This window comes from Artibeus jamaicensis, unplaced genomic scaffold, assembly GCF_021234435.1.
Source record: "Artibeus jamaicensis isolate MK-2021 breed Jamaican fruit bat unplaced genomic scaffold, CSHL_Jam_final contig_391, whole genome shotgun sequence".
Classification (NCBI taxonomy): Eukaryota; Metazoa; Chordata; class Mammalia; order Chiroptera; family Phyllostomidae; genus Artibeus; species Artibeus jamaicensis.
This window is the reverse complement of record NW_026521814.1, coordinates 7,683,538-7,703,318: the sequence shown is the minus strand read 5'-3', so window position 1 is coordinate 7,703,318 and position 19,781 is coordinate 7,683,538. Positions and strand designations below refer to the sequence as shown.

The 19,781-nt window shown below is 41.0% G+C and overlaps 1 protein-coding gene across 1 annotated transcript in view; it reads left to right on the top strand.

Moving 5' to 3' along the window:
* Positions 1–19,781, top strand: part of LRP2 (LDL receptor related protein 2) — a 191,487-nt gene that overhangs the window by 146,195 nt on the left and 25,511 nt on the right. Inside the window, exons 54-65 of the mRNA XM_053665167.1 lie at positions 609–786; positions 3,465–3,661; positions 4,402–4,647; positions 5,350–5,478; positions 6,419–6,538; positions 7,595–7,711; positions 8,448–8,564; positions 9,437–9,574; positions 12,115–12,237; positions 13,298–13,426; positions 16,703–16,834; positions 17,909–18,040. Of these exons, the coding sequence (XP_053521142.1) occupies positions 609–786; positions 3,465–3,661; positions 4,402–4,647; positions 5,350–5,478; positions 6,419–6,538; positions 7,595–7,711; positions 8,448–8,564; positions 9,437–9,574; positions 12,115–12,237; positions 13,298–13,426; positions 16,703–16,834; positions 17,909–18,040 (1,758 nt within the window). The remainder of the gene's footprint in view (positions 1–608; positions 787–3,464; positions 3,662–4,401; positions 4,648–5,349; positions 5,479–6,418; positions 6,539–7,594; positions 7,712–8,447; positions 8,565–9,436; positions 9,575–12,114; positions 12,238–13,297; positions 13,427–16,702; positions 16,835–17,908; positions 18,041–19,781) is intronic.

Here is a 19,781-nt window from a genome sequence, read left to right as displayed (position 1 = left end):
TATGGACCATTTGTGGACCTGTTGTGGTGTCTTGCTAAAACATGTGATAAAATTAGAAATAAGAAATATGAGAATTGGCAAAATATAGATACTAAATATTTTTTCCTGAAGTTAATATTCTTCGTATTATTTTAGCAGAAGTTCAAATTCATCTTTATTTGCAATGGCAGCCCAGAAAATTAGTGCAAATGCTGCTCAGTGTATCCACCACCTTGTCCTTGGCCATATTCTGTTACTTGTATCCTTAGAATGAGAGAACATACCATCTGCTGGAAATTACAAGTTTAACTTTGGTTCAAGACACATGAGTATAAATTAAGTTTCCCACCTCCTCTCTTAGGTCTTTGAGAAATACATATTTTTTAGCCCCAAACACCAGTGGGTACGTCTCACGTCCGATAGTACAAAAATCAATTTCTCAAAGCCCAGGATTACTTGCTTATACAGCTCTCTCATCTGTCCTATTTACAAACTTCTGGAAAAAGCATGAAACTGGGCTAATTATTTTTGTTACTAAGAGGTGATGAGTTTGATGAGGTGGGGAATCATCTCATCTGTGCTCAGTGTTCTCTTTAAGTGAGTGAACATTTTCTTTCTTCTTTCACTAGTGAATAATCCCTGCGGTACCAACAACGGTGGCTGTTCTCATCTCTGCCTCATCACAGCAGGAGGGAAAGGATTCACCTGCGAGTGTCCAGATGACTTCAAAACCGTCCAGCTGGGGGACAGTACCCACTGCTTGCCCATGTGCTCCAGCACCCAATTCTTGTGTGCTAACAATGAAAAGTGAGACTCTCCTCTCTGCTCTCCCCAGTGCCTCTCCATTCCTTGGATACACATTGAACTCTAAGTCTCCAGGGGATGAGTGTTTTCAAATGAATTGAGATTTGGCTAATTAATGTGGTTCATTTGGATGCACCAAGACTTGCAGTCTCCAACTTCAGATAAATTCTTCCATGGAAGAAATGAACATATTCATCAATGGTTGTGCCTATATATGCAAATTTTATATCTATAGAGAGGAAGCAAACTATATGTTTTTTATTTCTAATAAATTGTCCCCAGTGTCAGGGCCAGAGTATACACGGGTTGGCAAAAGTAGGTTATAGTTTTGAGTATACAAACAATTTTAGTCTTTTATTATTATTAATTTACTAACCATTGTATTTTCCATACAAACAACTATAAACTTTTTTCTCACCCCTATATATACAAGGGGGGGGGACCCAAAAATAACGGAATTATCTTCTGGAGGGTGGGTCTCTTGTAGTATAGGCTCCCCCATTGAGTGTTCTAGGATCCCATTTGTAGCAGTGTACCAACTGGTATTGTCATGAGAGGCTGAGTTCGGCCTCAGTGAAATTTTTTTGGAAGACTCAATGCATTTGCTCATTTCATGATGGGCGATTTGTGAGCACACCTGCCTGCATCACACTGAATATTCAGCAGTTTTTGACCAAAAAACAGCATGACCTGGGTGTCCCACCCTCCCTATTCACCTGGTCTCACTCTGAGCAACTTTTTAAAAAAAATTATTTAATTATTGTTCAAGTACAGTTTTCTGTTTTTTACTCCCATCCCAGCCCACCCCCCCTAGTGCTCCCCACCTCCCTCCCATTTCCACCCCCCTTAGTTGTTGTCCATGTGTCCTTTATACTTGTTCCTGTAAATCCTTCCCCTTTTCCCCCTGAAATTCCCTCCCCTCTCCCCTTTGGTCACTGTCCCCTGGTTCTCTATTTCAGTGTCTTTGTTTTTGTTTAGCTTGTTTGTTTCATTGTTTAGCTTCCTGTTAAAGGTGAGATCATATGGTATTTGTCTTTCACTGCCTGGCTTATTTCATTCAGCATAATGCTTTCTAGTTCCATCCATACTGTTGCAAAGGGTAGGAGCTCCTCCTTTCTCTCTGCTGCATAGAATTCCGTTGTGTATATGTACCACAATTTTTGACCCATTCATTTACTGACGGGCACCTAGGTTGCTTCTAGCTCTTGGCTATTGTAAATTGTGCTGCTATGAACATTGGGGTGCATAGGTTCTTTTGGATTGGTGTTTTAGGGTTCTTAGGATATAATCCCAGCAGTGGAATTGCTGGATCAAAAGACAGGTCCATTTTTAGTTTTTTTAGAAAATTCCATACTGTTTTCCACAGTGGTCATAGCAGTCAATGCAACAAACAACAAGTGTTGGGGAGGTTGTGGAGAAGAGGGGACCCTAATACATTGTTGATGGGATTGCAGTCTGAGCAACTTTTTTTTTTGTTTCCTGGGATGGAAAAGTCCTCAAAGGGAAATGTTTTGTCAATGTGGAAGAGGTGAAACAAAAAATGGCAGAAGCATAAAAAGCACCAAAAATTCACAACTTCAAAAACTGTTTTGAGCAGTGGAAAAAAGTCTCAATGGGTGCATTGTGTCAAATGGGGAGTACTTTGAAAGTGGCTGAAGTTTAAACATATAAGAATAAATACACAGTTTTTTATAAATAAATTTATAAAATTTATAAATTTTAGGCTTTTTTGAGTCCCCCCTTATATGTGTACACTGAAATTTAGCTCTCAAGAGTGATAGAATTTCTCTACCTTTTTATATGTGTACTGGCCCAGCTTTCTAGTTAACTATGCCATTTTTTGATCATTTGGGTTTTCTGTGAAGCAGGGCCACAGATTACTTTCCTAACAATGGCCACAGGCTGTGGGTGACTGGGGGCACTGAGTCAGGGAGTGGGGTGAGGAGAGGTGTAAATGCAAATCACAGGGTTTAGTGGCAGGTCATTTTGATGATTAAATACAATATCTTAGATTAAGAACCTAGCACAGAGCCCACACTGGTGTAACTCAGTCAGTTGGGTGACATCCTGCAAACCAAAAGGTCACCAGTTCAATTTCTGGTCAGGGCACTCGCCTGGGTTGCGGGCCAGGTCCTGGTTAGGGATGTGTGAGAGGAAAACAACTGATGTATTGCTAGCACATCAATGTTATTCTCCCTCTCTTTCTCCCTCCCTTCCCCTCTCTCTAACACTAGATATATCTTAACAAAAAAGAGAATCTAGCAGACACATAACCTCTTGACAGATGTTAACTCCCTCCAGCTTTCCCGCCAACATCCAAATGCCTTTCATATCTCCCTGTCAGACCATCCCAGATGATCTCTGCTACCAGATGCACAGCTCCACACACGCACTCCACTGTTTGTTGTGGCAAGAATCTAATCATCTTACTCCAAGCACTTTTTCAGTGTGTATCTTGAGTCTTAACTAACCTGGTCTATCTCATGTAGTTATGTTTCCTTTAAAAATGCATCACAGTAACCAGGGTTTAACTGTCCTCTTCTCAGGCTCTGGGAGAACTCATGCGTGTCATCACCTGGAATTCGTTTTGCCCTCTGCTCTCCAGAGAAGCATTGCCCACTCCCCTACTCTCCCTCCCCCCGGTGCTTCGCTGAGAGAAGTGGTCTTTTGTGTCCGTGCAGGTGTATTCCTATCTGGTGGAAATGTGACGGGCAGAGAGACTGCTTAGATGGTTCCGATGAGCCCCCCATTTGCCCGCAGCGCTACTGCCGGTTGGGACAGTTCCAGTGCAAGGACAGCAACTGCACCAGCCCGCACTTCCTGTGCGACACTTACCACGATTGCCCTGATGGGTCCGACGAAGACCTCACTCTTTGCGGTGTGTTCAATACCTTCTTTGCCCATTTCCATAGTTGATTTTGTACCATTGTGATTCCGTGGGGATTTTCTGAATGTCATAAACCAAGACCCGGTCCAAAGTCCTAGGAGAAAACTCCATCCTGTATCTATTTTTATAAAATGTTTAGAATTTCTGAGGTCTCTGCAAGGCAAATGGTCAAGGTAGATAGTAAGTTGGCCATTGGTGCTTCTTTATCATGTGCTATGCATAGAATCCTCCTAGAGAGCTAACATTGAGGGTGAAATAAGGGTTTCCCACTCCAATATTAATCAAAGCCTCTCCGTTGTAATGTTTATTTGTTTCCATTTTATAAAAAGGCAAAAAAAAAAAAAACCCTCTAAAAAACCCCCCAAACCCTCCAACCTAAAAACAACATATTAACAACAGCAACAAACACAAAGTGTTTTTTTTTTAACACAAAGTGTAAAAAACATTGTCCATTAGGGCAACAGGAATCAGAGAAGGTGAAGTCAGTAGGGCCTCATTGATTCAGTCCTTATCCCCTAATTCTGCATGCAAAAAAAGATATTAAAAATTTAGGAGATAGTAATAGTTGAAGAAATAACTGCCCATAGTGGTACTGGTTGGCAATAAGTACATTAGGATGTAATTTTTCTAGAGAGAAATTGTGATTGAGCTCTCCAGGATCTCTCAGTGTAAATCAGTAGCTTCCATTCCTGATGCCTTCCAAGCCGATAACCAAGTTCCCTCGCTTGTAGAGCACCACCAGTGTGAGTCTAATGAGTGGCAGTGTGCCAACAAACGTTGCATCCCAGAAGCCTGGCAGTGTGACTCGATCGATGACTGCGGGGATGGCTCAGATGAGGACAGTTCGCACTGTGCCAGCAGGATCTGCCGGCCCGGCTATTTTAAGTGTGCCAACGGTCACTGCATCCCTCAGTCCTGGAAGTGTGACGTAGACAATGACTGTGGAGACTACTCAGATGAGCCTGTCCAGGAATGCAGTAAGTTTTCGTGGGAGGGGCGTGGCCTGAGCAGGAGCACAGAGCAAGGAGAACCCGTGTGTGGAGTGAGAGAAGATGGGGAGCCCCCTGCTGCATCCCACTGGGTTACCTGTCTTGGATTTCTGGCCTAGTCCTGGCATTGCAAGACAAAGTATAGCTAGCTGTATGGCTGCAGATCGAGTCAGACTCCTGCTTCTGAAATGCGGGATTTCTCCTCTTGATACACTGGATACACCTGTTCAGAATGTGATAACGAGAACTTACATTTTGTACATCTACCACTTTCTCCTTTGAGCCTCAAGAAAAACAGATGAGGTCAGGAAGTAGGGTGTTACCAATTCCCATTTTACAGATGAGGAAACTGAGGTTCACATTCAGTGGATGGTCATCTTTGTCTTTAGTGGCAGAGCTAACAGGTCTGCCCTGGTTTTTATATTTCAAACCCAGTCCTTTTTCTTCCCACTAAGTTATACTGCAGCACAAATGAGTTCTACTAAGATAATGAGAAAACTTCCTTTCTGTTCTTGGTGAACAGATCACACCTCAGCCAGACACATGTTGCTGGAGTCAATTTAGTTGGTGACGTGGTCATTGTTACTTGTCAGTAACATTTCCTAAATGTGACAATGGCAGGTGTCTTTTGGTGTCAGTTCCTGGCTGGACTGAGGCTTCAGATCTGACTTTGTTACTTTCTCTTCCCAGTGGGCCCAGCCTATCGCTGTGACAACCACACGGAATTCAGCTGTAAAACAAACTACCGCTGTATCCCCAAATGGGCTGTGTGCAACGGTGCCGATGACTGCCGGGACAACAGCGACGAGCAAGGCTGTGGTAGGGGGCTGCAGGGCGGTCAGGAGGGGCAAGAACATTTGAGTGTCCAGGGCTGTTGTTAGGAGATGAGGGTGGATTTCCCTCATCATCTTTCCTTGGTTTATCCCTGAAAAAATGACTATCTATTGATTCTTCTACTAGCATGCTACATCTTTATAGCATTTTACAGGGTTGTTGGGGGAGTTTAATTCTAGCATCTTAAATGAAATTGGGGAAAACTTTATTAAGATATTAGGAACTTGTAAAATTTTTGCCAAGTATAGAATTCTTTTTTACACTCAGTAAGTTTAAATTGTCTACGCTTATAGAATTACTGAAATTGAGGAGGCTAGAGAAAAAAATTGATAATCTATTATGAAAAAGTATATTTCAAAGTCAGTATTTCTTATTTGAAGATTTTTGTATTCTGAATATCTCTCCGACTTCCTGTATCATCTGTCTGTCAGCTGTATTCACTCTGGCAACATGGAAATAACTGTGGACAAATGGTCAAGTGGATTAATGGAATTCATCGAGATTAGGCATATACTCTAACTTGAAACCAAAATGACTATGAATGTATGTGTTAGGATTAGTTGGAAAGTTGGGTTGTTTTAATAAAACTGAATCTAATGAATTAAAGACAATGTAATGGAGATGTTCTATTTGCTGGTGGTATCACTTATTCTTCCTTTCCAGGCCATTGTTGCAAATTAGAAACCAGGTAACAATTCATTGTCTGAACGGTTTCTACGAATGAGACTGGATCTAGGTTCAAGTAGTAGGATAGGCTCAGGTTAGCCAAAGAGGATCACTGACAGAGAGCGTTGTTGGCATTCCTTTCTCTGGGAGCTTTGAGAACATGGTAGCAAATTTTCAGATTCTCACAAGAAAGCCATCGCTACTCTGGCATTTCTTGATGACTGGCTTCTGAAGTCTTTGCAACGACTGTGCTTTGCAGAGGAGATGACGTGCAAACCTGAGGGGGTTTTCCGCTGTAATAATCACCGATGCATCCCTCTTCGCTGGAAATGTGATGGGCACAATGACTGCGGAGATCACTCAGATGAGGAAAACTGTGGTGAGTTCAGGGTCCCGTCATCCTTAAGTGCAGTCAGAGCTGTGGTGTCTGCTCTTTGCCCATAAGTTAACTGTCTGTGCCATTCATCCTAAAGAGCAGGAAGACAACTACCTAGTCTCTTACCTTCTTCTAACTGGTATGTTTCTACTTTTTCTTTAACTATGGGCATAAGCCAACTCTGGGATGAGGATGTTTATCTGAGTATATCTTTACTTTGTTGAATTTATTTGTTTATACCCAACTTTTTTTTTCCAAAAAGAACTTGAGGTCACATAATAAAGGACAAATATAATATGATAAATAGGGTAAAAATAAAAGATCAGGGCCAAGAGAAATATAAAAAGGAAAGGTACTAATCCAAAGATATTATTTCTTAAGATCTTGCCCTAAAATGACCTAAACAGCAGAGGAAAGAGAACTGGTATTTTAGGTTTGTCGTCTCACCTGGAATAGTGACTGTATTAGGAGGTCTAATGGCTAAATACAGGTCAAGTTTTAGTTCCTCTCTCCCAGGGAAGGTGCTGACTATAGGAAATTGGACAGGGAGGGTAAGGAAAGGGAAGCAGAGATCTGATCACACCAAGCCAGATAGAATAATTATATGTGTTTTGAAGAGAGTTTTCATAAGGACCTTCCCTGAGCGTATACCATTGACTCATGGTTTATGTCAATTTCAGATTGATATGAAATACATTCTAACTTTAGTCATGTTTTGGAAGCAAGAAGTGATCATTATTTGCCACAGGCAATGGAGACAATCAGTATACTGATCATTCTTCTACAAAAAGACAATCTAACTGGCATCTTATTGTTTATATGAAAGTTCACGTTGAAGCCTGTAGGAGGTTACCTAGAGTTTCATGAAACTGAAATTTCTCTTAAGATTAAATTACCTCTTACAGATTGAAAATGGAGGTGGAAAGTCTATTTTTAGAGGATGGACAGTCTGCCCAAGCAGACCTCTGTGACTCGGGACCCCAGAGGGCCTTGGGCACTGACCTGTCTTGTGTGTGATTCCTGGTACCCACTGATGGCCACGTGGTTCTTCCTTTCTAGTCCCTCGGGACTGCACAGAGAGCGAGTTCCGGTGTGATGATCAGAGATGCATCCCCTCCCGATGGATATGTGACTTTAACAACGACTGTGGAGACAACTCAGATGAGCGGGACTGTGGTAACTGTCACAATTCTCTGAGAGGCTTTCCATAGAGTCTTGTAGGAAAGGTAGCATATTTGACAGAAGTAGGGTCTGCAAATGAGTGTTTGCAAGGTTTTTAGAATAAAATGATTTTTTGTGTAATTTATGGACTTTGTAAACCTTAGCATTGCACAGTACCTTCTGCTCTGTATTTTCTGTGCTTTACTTTTAACTTATAGCAGCCTGATCAATAATGAGAGAGGGGAAACACAAGAAAAAAATTTTTAATTTCATTTTAACTTAAACGTTTTTTAGGAGTAGAATTTAATTTGCATTGCCTTGTTAACAAATAAAAACATCAGTCTTCCTATTACTTCTCAGAAAGTGGCCTTATTCTATTGTAGCTTTCCGGTGTACAGGTCAGAGCACTGGGAAGGAACCGTAAAGCCCAAGTAATTTTTATAGCTCTTTACTGAGGAAGGGTTGGGTCTGTGAAAAATCAGCAAACATTAAAAGTTGAGGAATACAGATTTATGAGGAAAAGCTTAAGAGACATAGGAGAAGTAGATACTTTATCTCCCTACCTTGCTTGGAGAAGGTGTGAGTTTTGAGAGTTTATTCGTTATTTATTCTAACTATAAGTTGTGGGTTTGCGGTCAGCCAGTGACAGGCTGTGGATTGGAATGTGACTGAGTAGTTACTACAGCCCCTAGAGCTAATATCTGTCTGAGAATTCCAAGGCATTCTGGGAATGACAGTCTTTTCTCTTCAGAGATGAGGACTTGCCATCCTGAATATTTTCAGTGTGACAGTGGACACTGCGTGCCTGATGACATGAAATGTGATGGAGTCATGGACTGTTCTGATGCCTCTGATGAAACAGTTTGTCGTAAGTTCCTAGACTCTTGTTTATTTGAATCGTATGGGTATGGCAACCAGAACCCACCTCTTCATCAGCCACCACTTCTTAGATTAAAAGGACATAGGTATTTTCTATGCAGCACTCATCGATAATTAATTCTCAGTTCACCTGGGGTCTGAGTTACCATATCTATATATTTCACAGTGGTTATCCAAGGGCTTTTCATTTAAAATACTTTAAGTAAAGAATATATTAAGCATCTGTGCTATCAAAGTATTTATATACAGCTACTATATAAATCATTAATTGGGTAAAAAACCTTGTAGGTAAAAAAATATTCAAGCAATAAATGAATGGTATAGAGAGCTTGGGCTGAGTATTAGACCATGCTGAATTTACAGCATTAAATTGTTTCTGAATTGCATGATAGTAAATAAAAGTTATTTTAAAATGTAATGTCAATATGACCATCACATGTTGCTCTTTATAAATCACGGAATATGTAATAGCTGTTGAATATCCATGATAGATACTGTTGATGATCAGGTTGCCCCATCGTAAATCTACTTTCAAAGAGACTAAGTATACAAATGCATCGTGGGCAAAGCCAGGGTTGACACAGCTGAGGAACTGCCCTTGCCTCTAAAAAAAAAGTCCATCGCCATCCACAGAATGACTCCTGTCATTGGACAGTGGCTGGGACAACTGTCCTTAAGAAATATTCCATCAGCATTTCAGAAAGTTTAAGGCCACAACACATGTGGATGAATAAGAGAGGGCAGGCTGGAAAGGAGAGTGCTAAGGGAGAAATAGCAGGTTTGCTTTTCAAATCTAGTAACTTCTAATCATTTGAATGTTGCTTTTCAAATCTAGTAACTTCTAATCATTTGAACCAACAGCCACTCGCTTTCCCAATGGTACCTACTGCCCAGCTCTCAAGTTTGAATGTAAAAATCACGTCTGTGTGCAGTCATCTTGGATATGTGATGGTGATAACGACTGTGGCGATGGTTCTGATGAAGAACTCCACCTGTGCTGTAAGAGGGAATGGGATGGAGTGAATGGGAGCGATGCTGTCTGGCAAAGCCACGGTGTTTTTTATGAGGAGCTTGTGGACCCGGAGGCAGCTGTGCAGTGTTTGAGTACCAGACACATGATCTGCTTCCCTGTGATTTCTCTTAGCCTTCATGCCTAGTTCTCTATTGGGAATATGAAAAAGTTGGCCAAACATTTATGGTTTTAAACATTTTTATGGTCTTAGAACACAACAACTTCAAAAGAAATCCTAGTAGGAAATGGAATGTGGGTAAACAGAGACTGATCTGGGTGGCTGGAGTCTGAGTAAGGGTGTTGAACCTCTCCTTCATCCTCCTACTTTTGATGCCCTTCAAAACATCTCTTCCAGGCCTCTAGACTGCAGGGGTATCCAACCTGTAGCCTGCAGGCTGCATGCAGCCCAGGATGGCTGTAAATTTGCTCAAAACGTTATAAGATGTTTTGTGATATGTGTTGCAATGTATTTAATGTGTGGCCTAAGACAACTCCTGTTCTTCCAATGTGGCCCAGAGACGCCGAAAGGCTGGACACCCCTGCTCTAGAGCTTCATAGAACAACTTAGGAAATTCAAGGCCATCTAATTTCTTTCTGTTGTATGATGCATATTTTTTAAACTAGTGAGTGTCAGTTTGGGTGCACCTCAAAACCCCTCGGGGAGAAATGTTTCAAAATCACATGCCCTGGCCCCACCCCAGGCTTAGACCTTAATGCACCATAATCTCCAAGGACAGGGCCTGGGCAAATGTCTATTTTTAAAAGCTTCGTAGTTTTTAATTTAGTGCCCTGGTTGAGAACTACTGATTTTAACCAAATGAATGAGAATAGACTTTGTTTTGATCCGTTTGCTCTGTGTTTGGAGTCACTGGACAGACTCTAGGGCGGCTGTTCCCCAAGTGGCACCCCTGGGAGGCTCCACTGTATCACTTGGGAACGTACTAGAAATGCGGTTTCATGGGCCCATCCATCCAAATTTCCGACAGTGGAGCCCACCAGTCTCTGCATTTACTAAGCCCCACGGATAATTCTGATGCAAGCTTAAGGTTAATGATTTTGTGTAAGTAAAAGGCCTTAGCACAGGAGCAGACACCCCAGAAACATTCTTGCTGGAACTCTTGATTAGCTCCTGGTCTGGCTCCACTGTAGTTTGCTTCTGGAGTTCACATGGTCCCCTCTGTTTGGTTTCCTAGACTCATTGCTGTTCTTTTATCTCAGAGATTTGGCTCTAGAAAAAGATACACCAGAATATTTCCTTTCCTTCAGAGAACTGTGATTAGCATACATTACATTTTCACAGTGGCATTCCAACATTTTTCTTGCCATCTCTTTTCTTGTTGGGAACTAACAATGTTTTGTTTTGCTTTTAACTCGATGAATCTTGAAAAACATCTTAAGCATATATAACCTTCAAAGAAGTTCTTAGGAAGTTGCTTCCCTCGTATACAATGAGGATATAATATACAATGTCCATAGCTATTAAAATTAAACTTTGGAGAGGCAGAGACACAGTCACATTAAGAAGTGACAACACTGTTTTATTGCTGTACTTGCATTTCATAGCAAATAATTCTGTGAGCCATACTTCCAAGAACCTGCTCTTGGATCTGAGTCTTTCCCCCAACTGACATCATTACAAGTCTCTCTGCTAGCTCTCTGTGTATAGCACAAAGGCAGAAGGAAATCACACAGTCCAAGTCCCCCAGGTGTAAAAAAAGAAGAACCCACACAAGTGTTGAGCTTACTGAATTCCTGTACCTACAAAGAACCATACCCCTATACAAAATAAGTAAGGGACCTAGGTCCCTTACTATCCTTGGGTTCCTCATAGGTGCACCACAACAGCTAATGGTGTAACTCTGGATAACAATGACTCAGGGTTTGATTTTGAGATATCAACTTAAAATGTAATAGATGAGGGAATTTGGGAAGCAGAGTCCATCATTGTGTAAAACTAATAAAAGGACTTCATGCTCTGGAGGCTTGATGACAACTGATGTCAGAGACATAGACAATGGCCCCCTGACCATTAGAATAAGAGCTCACATGTGCATGATCCTGCTGGCCCTCCAGCCTCGTGGCCCCATTGTCCTCCTCCCTCTGTGCTCCAGCCACAGAGCCTTTTATTCGGGTCCAGAAACCTACCATGACTCAGAATCTTCCATGCAGCCTCCCCTGTACCCAAGATCTATCTGGTACCCCTTGTAGATGCTTTCATAGCACATGTACTTTGTGGCTCTTACCACAGTGGTAGCTGAATGGTTAATTGGTAAAGTCTATTTCTCTGCCAGAATGAATGCTCCAAAAGGACAAGGTCTGTGGGTTTCTTGTTCCCCACTGACTCTGCTGTTTAGCCTAGTACTGTGCTGTATATCAGGTACTCAAGATGTACTTGTTGACTGGCTAATTGAATGAGCAAATGAATGGATGAATCAAGCAAGCTTGGTGCTGACATATGAGCAGTTTAGATACTGACGTTATGTTCTGCTCTTAAACTGAATTTTTGTTTTTCCATCTTTTGTTCTAGTGAGCGTTTCCTGTGAGTCGCTGTACCGTTTCCGGTGTGACAATAATCGCTGTATTTATAGTCATGAGGTGTGCAATCACATAGATGACTGTGGAGATGGAAGTGATGAGAAAGCAGAAAACTGTAAGCAAAAGTCAAAAGGGAGGAGGAAAAGCTTAGGGCCCCAAATTGCAGTTTGCAAAATGTACCTCTGGCATTTCAGTTTGTTCTACAGAAGTTTGAGCTGCCCCTAGGAGCTGCCCCTAGGACTGCAGATCTCTGCTGACATAATTGTTTACCAGACACTAATAAACGCAGGCATTACTCAGGTGCAAACTTTCTGCACTCACTTTGGATCTATTTGCTTCCCGTCAGTTCTGAAAGTCAATATCCTCAGTGTTCCTTATGGGACATAATTCTTGAAACTTTTCTGTTTCTTTGCTTTGTTTTTCTCGTGTACTTTTGCCTCAATTGTTCATCAGTTTCATTCAGCCCATCTTGAAAAATAGATGGGTAGTCCTTTCATCCAGCTAAGGTTTTACTGGGCCTTTGTGTCTCGAAGCCGTTTAAACTTCATACTCTTACTGCTTGGGATCTAAATGCAGTTGGCTTTTTCCACCTGGCAGATTTCTGGACTTGACTTTCTTTCATTTCTGCTTGTAAATCATTCAGTGCTTTTCCGAGCTTATTTCTTTGTTATACTACCTTGCCAAACTCAGATAACGGCAAACAATGCACATCACTGGCCCTCTGTTTTCTAACCTCTTTCCTGAGACTGACTTCAGCAAGCACACGGTCAGCCTTCCAGTTTTTCTGAAGCTTTGCCGAATGCTTTGCCGTTACGTAATGCAGCTCCCCATCTCTCCTGCCTCCAGTGTCCATGTCCTATGATTTGCCTCCTGACCGTGAGGCCAGTGTCAGGCGGTTGATGTTTTTGTCATGAGGCCACCTGACACGCCTGGCTTTCAAGGTTGCCACTGCGTGGGGGCATGTGAACTTCTAATTGCTTCAGTCCAGAAGTGGCATCTCTCTTCCGACTCATAGTCTATTGACCAGAGCTAGTCCCCACATAATTGCAAGGGAGACTGGGAAATGGCCGGAAGCACAAGCTTATTGGTGAGTGGTAACTGTCCCTGCCACAGAGGGAAGCATTTTGTTTTGCAGAAGGAAAAGTTTTGACTTTTAATTTGTTCTTACGTTACAGGTGTAGGTCCGACCCCTAGACCTTGTAGAGAAGATGAATTTAAGTGTAGCAACAAGCATTGCATTTCACAGCACCTTGTATGTGATGATATCAATGACTGTGGTGACCAGTCTGATGAAACGGGTTGCAGTAAGTACTTGTTTTTATACTTCATTGTGATAATTCGGGCCTATCTGATGAAAGCATTTGATAATGAATGATACCATGTAAATGATACCATGTATTTCTCTTTAATTTACTCTGTGTGCTGAGCGGCGGTCAAGCCCACCACTGCCTGGTGTGGAGCACTTTACTCTCTACCAGGCATTGAGCCAAACACTACGTGTGTTATCTCATTCCACCCTTTCAGCAATCCGATGAGTGAGGTTTCTCTGTCTGTCTGTCTGTCTGTCTCTCTCCCCCCTGCTCCCCTTACAAATGAGAAAACCAGCTTACAGGTTAAATAAAGTGGTCACGTCTTTCACTAAGATGTTGAGTCAGGATTTGGGATCTGATCCACCTCGCTGTAGAACGCATCCCCTTCCCAGTTCACTCAGTGCCTCTCAGCTACATATTTTGTTTACCAGGCTTCACATTTTCCCATCTTAACCCAAATGCAGTATCCTTGGCGCTTAGGGGAAGAACTTCTGAGGGTAGTTGGTAAAGATAGGAATGACATGGGACCTTGGAAGGAACATTTTTATTTTTAGAGCAGTTTGTGTGGGCAAAAGATGGTGAACACAACCGAGGGATGGTTCTGTCCCAGTATTGTGATGGAAATGTCAGAATGATATGTTAGCAATTCACACCTTTGTAGTCCTTTATAGTTCCTATGAAAGGCTTTCACATATGCTATTTAATTTGTCACTGAAGTTAGCCCTATTGGGTCACTGCTATTATGTCTATCTGTATAGTGAAGCTCAGAGGGCTTAAGTAACTTGCTGAAGTCACACAGAGTGGCAGAGGTGGAACCTGAACTGTCCCGTGACTCCAGGCCAGGAGAGCGGCCCTCTAGTTCCTCTGCCATTAGCTGTGCCTTTTTGGGCAGCTATGGACATCCAGGCTTCGATTTCTTTATAGGAAGAAGGAGGGAGTTCTTCAAATACTGGGAACCTGTGACGTAGTCACCTCAGTTAGCTCCACATGCTTTCAACTTCTGGGGTTTTAAACAGTTTTTTTCTGACGCATCCCAAAGATTCCATGGAAACTTGTTTTCTGGGTTAGTTTCAAAAGGGGATGAATGACCAGCCATGCCATGTTGATTTGCCCTTTATCTCATAAAATTTCTTAGTGGGGTTTGGAGTTTTTTGACATGATGAAGTACTCGATCACTTCAAGTGTTTTTAGAAAGCATAGACATGACAGAATTTGCAAAACTGGGTGGTAGATTTGTGTTTGCATCCAAAGACTGGTATGTGAATAGTTCTAGGATCTTGGAGTATTTCCAAGCTGGGCTTGGGTCAAACATGGATTCTCTTCCAGTTGCCTCAGCCAATTAAAAGGCTTAAAATTGACTACAGTAGGTTTTATTCAAGTGACATTTGATTAAAAACAAATTTTATTTAAAAATTTTTTATGTCTTCTTTGGGTAAATCTTCTATTAGATGGATGAAAAAGGTTACTATTTTCTTTTCTTTTTTTTTTTTAAAGGTTACTATTTTCAAATGAGAGAAGTTATAAGAAGGTCCTCGTGTAGCTTCGGCTCTTGTTAAGGACTCTTGTTTCATCAATGTGTGGTTGTTAAGAGCTCAGACTTTATTATAAGGCTTTTATGTGTATAGCTCTGATGTATGAACTCCAAGGGCAGCATTCCACTGAATGACCTTGTGCTTTATTTAGTGGTTATTTTTCTTTTTCTTTGAAACTCAAATGTTTTTAGTTTATTCAAACCATATATATTTATACAGTCAGTACCCTTAGGGGCTCTGAGAAATGGTTAGGTTCACCTTATTGTCTGCTGTAGAAGACAGGTAGAAAAAAATCCATTTGGATTTGAAAGAATTGAATGAGGAGATGCCACAATCTCTTTGACTAAAAATTTAGAAGCCTGCTTCCAAGAGACTTCTGAAGAAGTTTAAACAGGTTTGAGATCCTTTTTGGAGATAACCCCCTTTCACACCCCACCCTCCCTCCCATTAGCTCTCACTGTCTGTGTCTATCCTTGTCAGCTTCACTGTAAGACCTAGGTCTGGAGGTGTATGAAGACTCCGGATAAAAGAGGCAAACTGATCAGAATGACAGGCATGAAAGGCAGATGGCTTGGACAGATATTTGGCAGAGACAAGAACCAGGGGCAATGCTGAGCAGCAAATTGTTCTAAGTGGAGTCTGAACTATTAAAAGGCTGTCCTGGAGGGTCCGGACCCCCAAACAGCAGGGCTATTGGGAGTTATCCATATGGGCTCTACAGAGATAAACTAGTAGTTGAAGTTTTTTTAAGAAAGTCGTAAAATCCAAAAAAATGTATATTAACAATCAAAAGTTAAAATCACTTGAATCATAACATTAAGAGAACTAATCCAAGTTTGGTATTTCTTGATATTTAAAACAATTTTAAAGAAGTATTCTATACTAAATTGTATTACAATCTTTTACTTCATTTTTACTAGAGATATTTCCCATGTGAAAGTATCATTTGAAATCATGAATTTTGAAGATTGCATGGCAATCCTTTGTGTAGATAATCATAAATCATAAACATTGATTCTGAGATGCATGTTTAGCCCCAGCAAGATTTCTCGGCAAGTAGGTTGGAGTGTCGGTTCAATTCTGGCTCAGGGCACATGCCTAGCTGGTGGGTTCAATCCCCAGTAGGGGCGTGTATAGGAGGCAACCGATCAATGTTTATCTCTTACATCGGTGTTTCACTCCTCTTCCTCTCTCTTTCTCTAAATCAATAAACATATCCTTGAGTGAGGATTAAAAAACATATCCTTGAGCATGTTTATTTTTACTTTTAATATCTCTCTGAAACCAGGATGTATTGTAAACTTAATAACATGCCACAGTTATTAAAGTCCCAGATCCTTTCTGTTTTACTGTGACATAAAACAATGGCGCACTTGGGGTGCCTCCGATTTGATGAAACGCAGCACACCACCATTTAGTCCCTGTTGTTGAATGTACACTCAAGTTGTTCTCAAAATTTTCTCATTATAATCCTTAAACACAAATTATAGTGCATACGTTTATTCCTTCTTTAAGGCAAAATGTATTAGTGTGAAATAACGATGAAAGAGTGTGACTATTTCTGAAGTCCTTGATATTTACATATTGCAAAATTCCTTTTCGTGTAGACCAATTTATGGTTCTAACGGCAATGGTGTGACTTATGACTAACGTGCATTTTGTTGTGCTCTAGCTAACGCTTACCTAGCAATGCGTAGTTGTGATGGATCTGATGCAATGCTGGGGTTTTGTTTTTCAGATAAAGGAAAAGAAAGATCATGTGCTGAAAATGTATGTGAACATAACTGCACCCAGTTAAGTGAGGGAGGATTTATCTGCTCCTGTAGACCTGGGTTTAAAGCCGGTATTTTGGACAGAAACTCCTGTGATGGTAGAGTATATTTCCTACAATTTGTTAGGAGACACTTGCACGTTTTATGTTTTCCTCTCATTCCCTTTTATTAAACCATGTGTAATTCTCTGAATGGGGCTAAACTCGTGGTTCCATCTCATTAAAATACTTAGGTACACCAATAACTTGACTATCAGAGGGTGATGATCGGTTTGTTTTTGCATTACTTGTATGTTCTTTCTTATTAATGGGCTGTGAACCGCCCCCCCCCCCCCCCGCCCCATCCCAAACTCAGGGATGCCTGGTGCTTTTTTCTGTGCTGTCTCACCAGTGCCTCCCAGGGGCTGGGCAGGCTGCCCACCCTCGGCGACAGCTCTGACACTGATGGGATTTACGAAGGCTTCAGTGATGACGGCTGTGTGTTGCTTCACTGTGTGAGATCACATTTTTTTTTTAATGAACACAAGTCAAATATTTTATCTTGAGTCAAACAACATATTACAAACCTGTCAGACATCAATGTCTTAATGTATAGAGTTGGAAGATAGCTTTTCAAGATGGTAAGTGATTAGGATAATTTTAAATGTCTTTAACTATTTGCATTTACTGTTTCTAACTAATTTACTGTTTCAAATTTGAATTTACATCTAACCTCAGATGATTGGAAGAGTTCTTTTGAAAGCAGAAGCTTAGGAACTCCATTGAAAAACCAACTCGATCACTCCCATTCCTGAAGCTGGTTAGCAGAAGGGAAAGTGGTCATAAACAATACCTGCTTCCAGAAAGGGAAAAGTTTGTTCTGCTATTGCACAGAGTCAAACTGCTTCTGTTTAAACCCTGTTTTCATTGCTTACTGGCTTTGGGACTTTGGGTTTAATAACAGTCCATACCTTATAGAGTCTTTCTAGAAGATTAAGTGAGGAGGAAAAACATGGAAAGCATGTGAAATAGTGTCTGAAACACCAGAGTATTCTACAAATGTTGGTATCTGCTTCTTTTCATCCGTAGCCTTTTCAGTCCTCACTGTGTGTGAATATGGATTTAAGCAGAAGCAGGATTTCTAAAGAGTGGATGGGAGCAGATGTCTGATATTTGGTTTTATTTTGCCTGCAGACATCAATGAGTGCGAGCAATTTGCCACATGTCCCCAGAAATGCCAAAATACTAAAGGAAGTTATGAGTGTTACTGCGCCGAAGGCTTCAGGTCCTTGAGTGGCGTCTATGGGAATCGGTGTGAAGCTGATGGTATGATGGGTTCATGTGGGGGGTAATTAACTTTTGGAGAAATAAATGCAGATGAGTACAATATACCAGAACATAAACTTTAGACTTAAAGTCTTATTTTTAATTCATCAGTTACTTCCACACCCACCCTGTCTCTTCTCCTCTTCCCTCCTTTGCCAGATTAAAACAATAACTACAGTTCCCTAACAAATATTTAGGAATTCAAACAGGAGTCAGGTGTTATTTTCATCCTGGCTTTAGCCTCTTGTCTGCCTTTATGAAAATGTCAGAAGGTGGACAAGATGCCACGCTCCAGAAGATTCAAACAATGGAAGCTTGCTTATGGGATGGTCATCAGTAGAATGAAATTAATGGAGCTCCATGAGGAGGATCAAGGTCTGAGGCCCTGTCATCTAAGGTGGATCATGCAAAAAACCAGTTACATTTCTCTGGGACAAATCAAAGACACCTTTGTCTGGCGTCTGGCACATTCATAAGTTCAAACATTAGTTCTGCAGTTTAGGCTCTTGCCAGTATTTGAGAAGCAGGCCTGCAGAAAGCAGTAACCAGACTGTTGAATCGGAAGGGTTACAGTCCACATTTCCAGGGGTCTGATCTCAATCAGCATATTAACAGGCGAGGGGCACAGGACTTCATGATCTTACAGATTTGAGTTTAAAGTTTGTGCTAGCAGGGGTATCCAACCTTTCAGTGTCTCTGGGCCACACTGGAAGAACAAGCATGGTCTTGAGCCACATATTAAATACATTGCAACACGTAATCACAAAAAAAGTTTCACAATGTTTTAAGTAAGCTTACGATGTTGTGTTGGGCGGCACTCACGGCCATCCTGGGCTGCGTGTTGGACACCTCTGTAAGGTCTAAGGAACTTGATAAGAAAATAGCATTTTATTTTGAAAACCAAGAGTAAAATAGCTATTTAATTTTTTCATACAAATTGGGCTTTTAACATATACATTTGACTAGCATACTTAAATATTTTACCCTCCAAACATTTCTTATGCTGAAGAAAAACTAGGGCAAAAGCATTTGAGCGGTTGGGCTGGTAATTAAGCAGCAAATTATAAAGTGGTTAAATCTTTTAACTAAGAAGAAGACTGAAATAAATTAGAATATTCATATAAAACATAATGTCAAGACAGGAAATTTATAAAGTAAACTTTCAAAGTTACTTAAATTAGATTCAATTGCCATTAGGCAAGTATGTTAAATAGAAACATTTAATGCAACTCAGGATGAGACACCATTAAAATAGCCGCTTTAGCTAAAAAAAAAAAAGTTAAAAAAAAAATCCAGAGCAAGCTGTTTTTCGTCATTAGCTGGAAGCTAAATTGGGTCATGGAGCCAATTACCTGTTAAAAGAATCATAAAATCTGTCAGTAAAGAGTGAGGAATGAGGACTTCCTGGTAAACTTTTAGTAAGACTATATGTACTGCATTTCTTCTGTGAGATTGAATGTCTGCAATCTTCTCTGTTTTATGGTCAGCAAATAAAGGAAAAAGATCAGTGGAAAAAAGGATGGGGGCCTTGGTCTGGCCTTGTTCTAAACCAGGGGCATCCAAGCTTTCGGTGTCTCTGGGCCACACTGAAAGAACAAGAGTTGTCTTGGGCCACACGTTAAATACATTGTGCCACGTAATCAAAAAAATCTCATGTTTTAAGCACATTTATGATGTTGTGTTGGGCCGCATTCACAGCCATCGTGGGCTACATGCAGCTCACGGGGTGCGGGTTGAACAC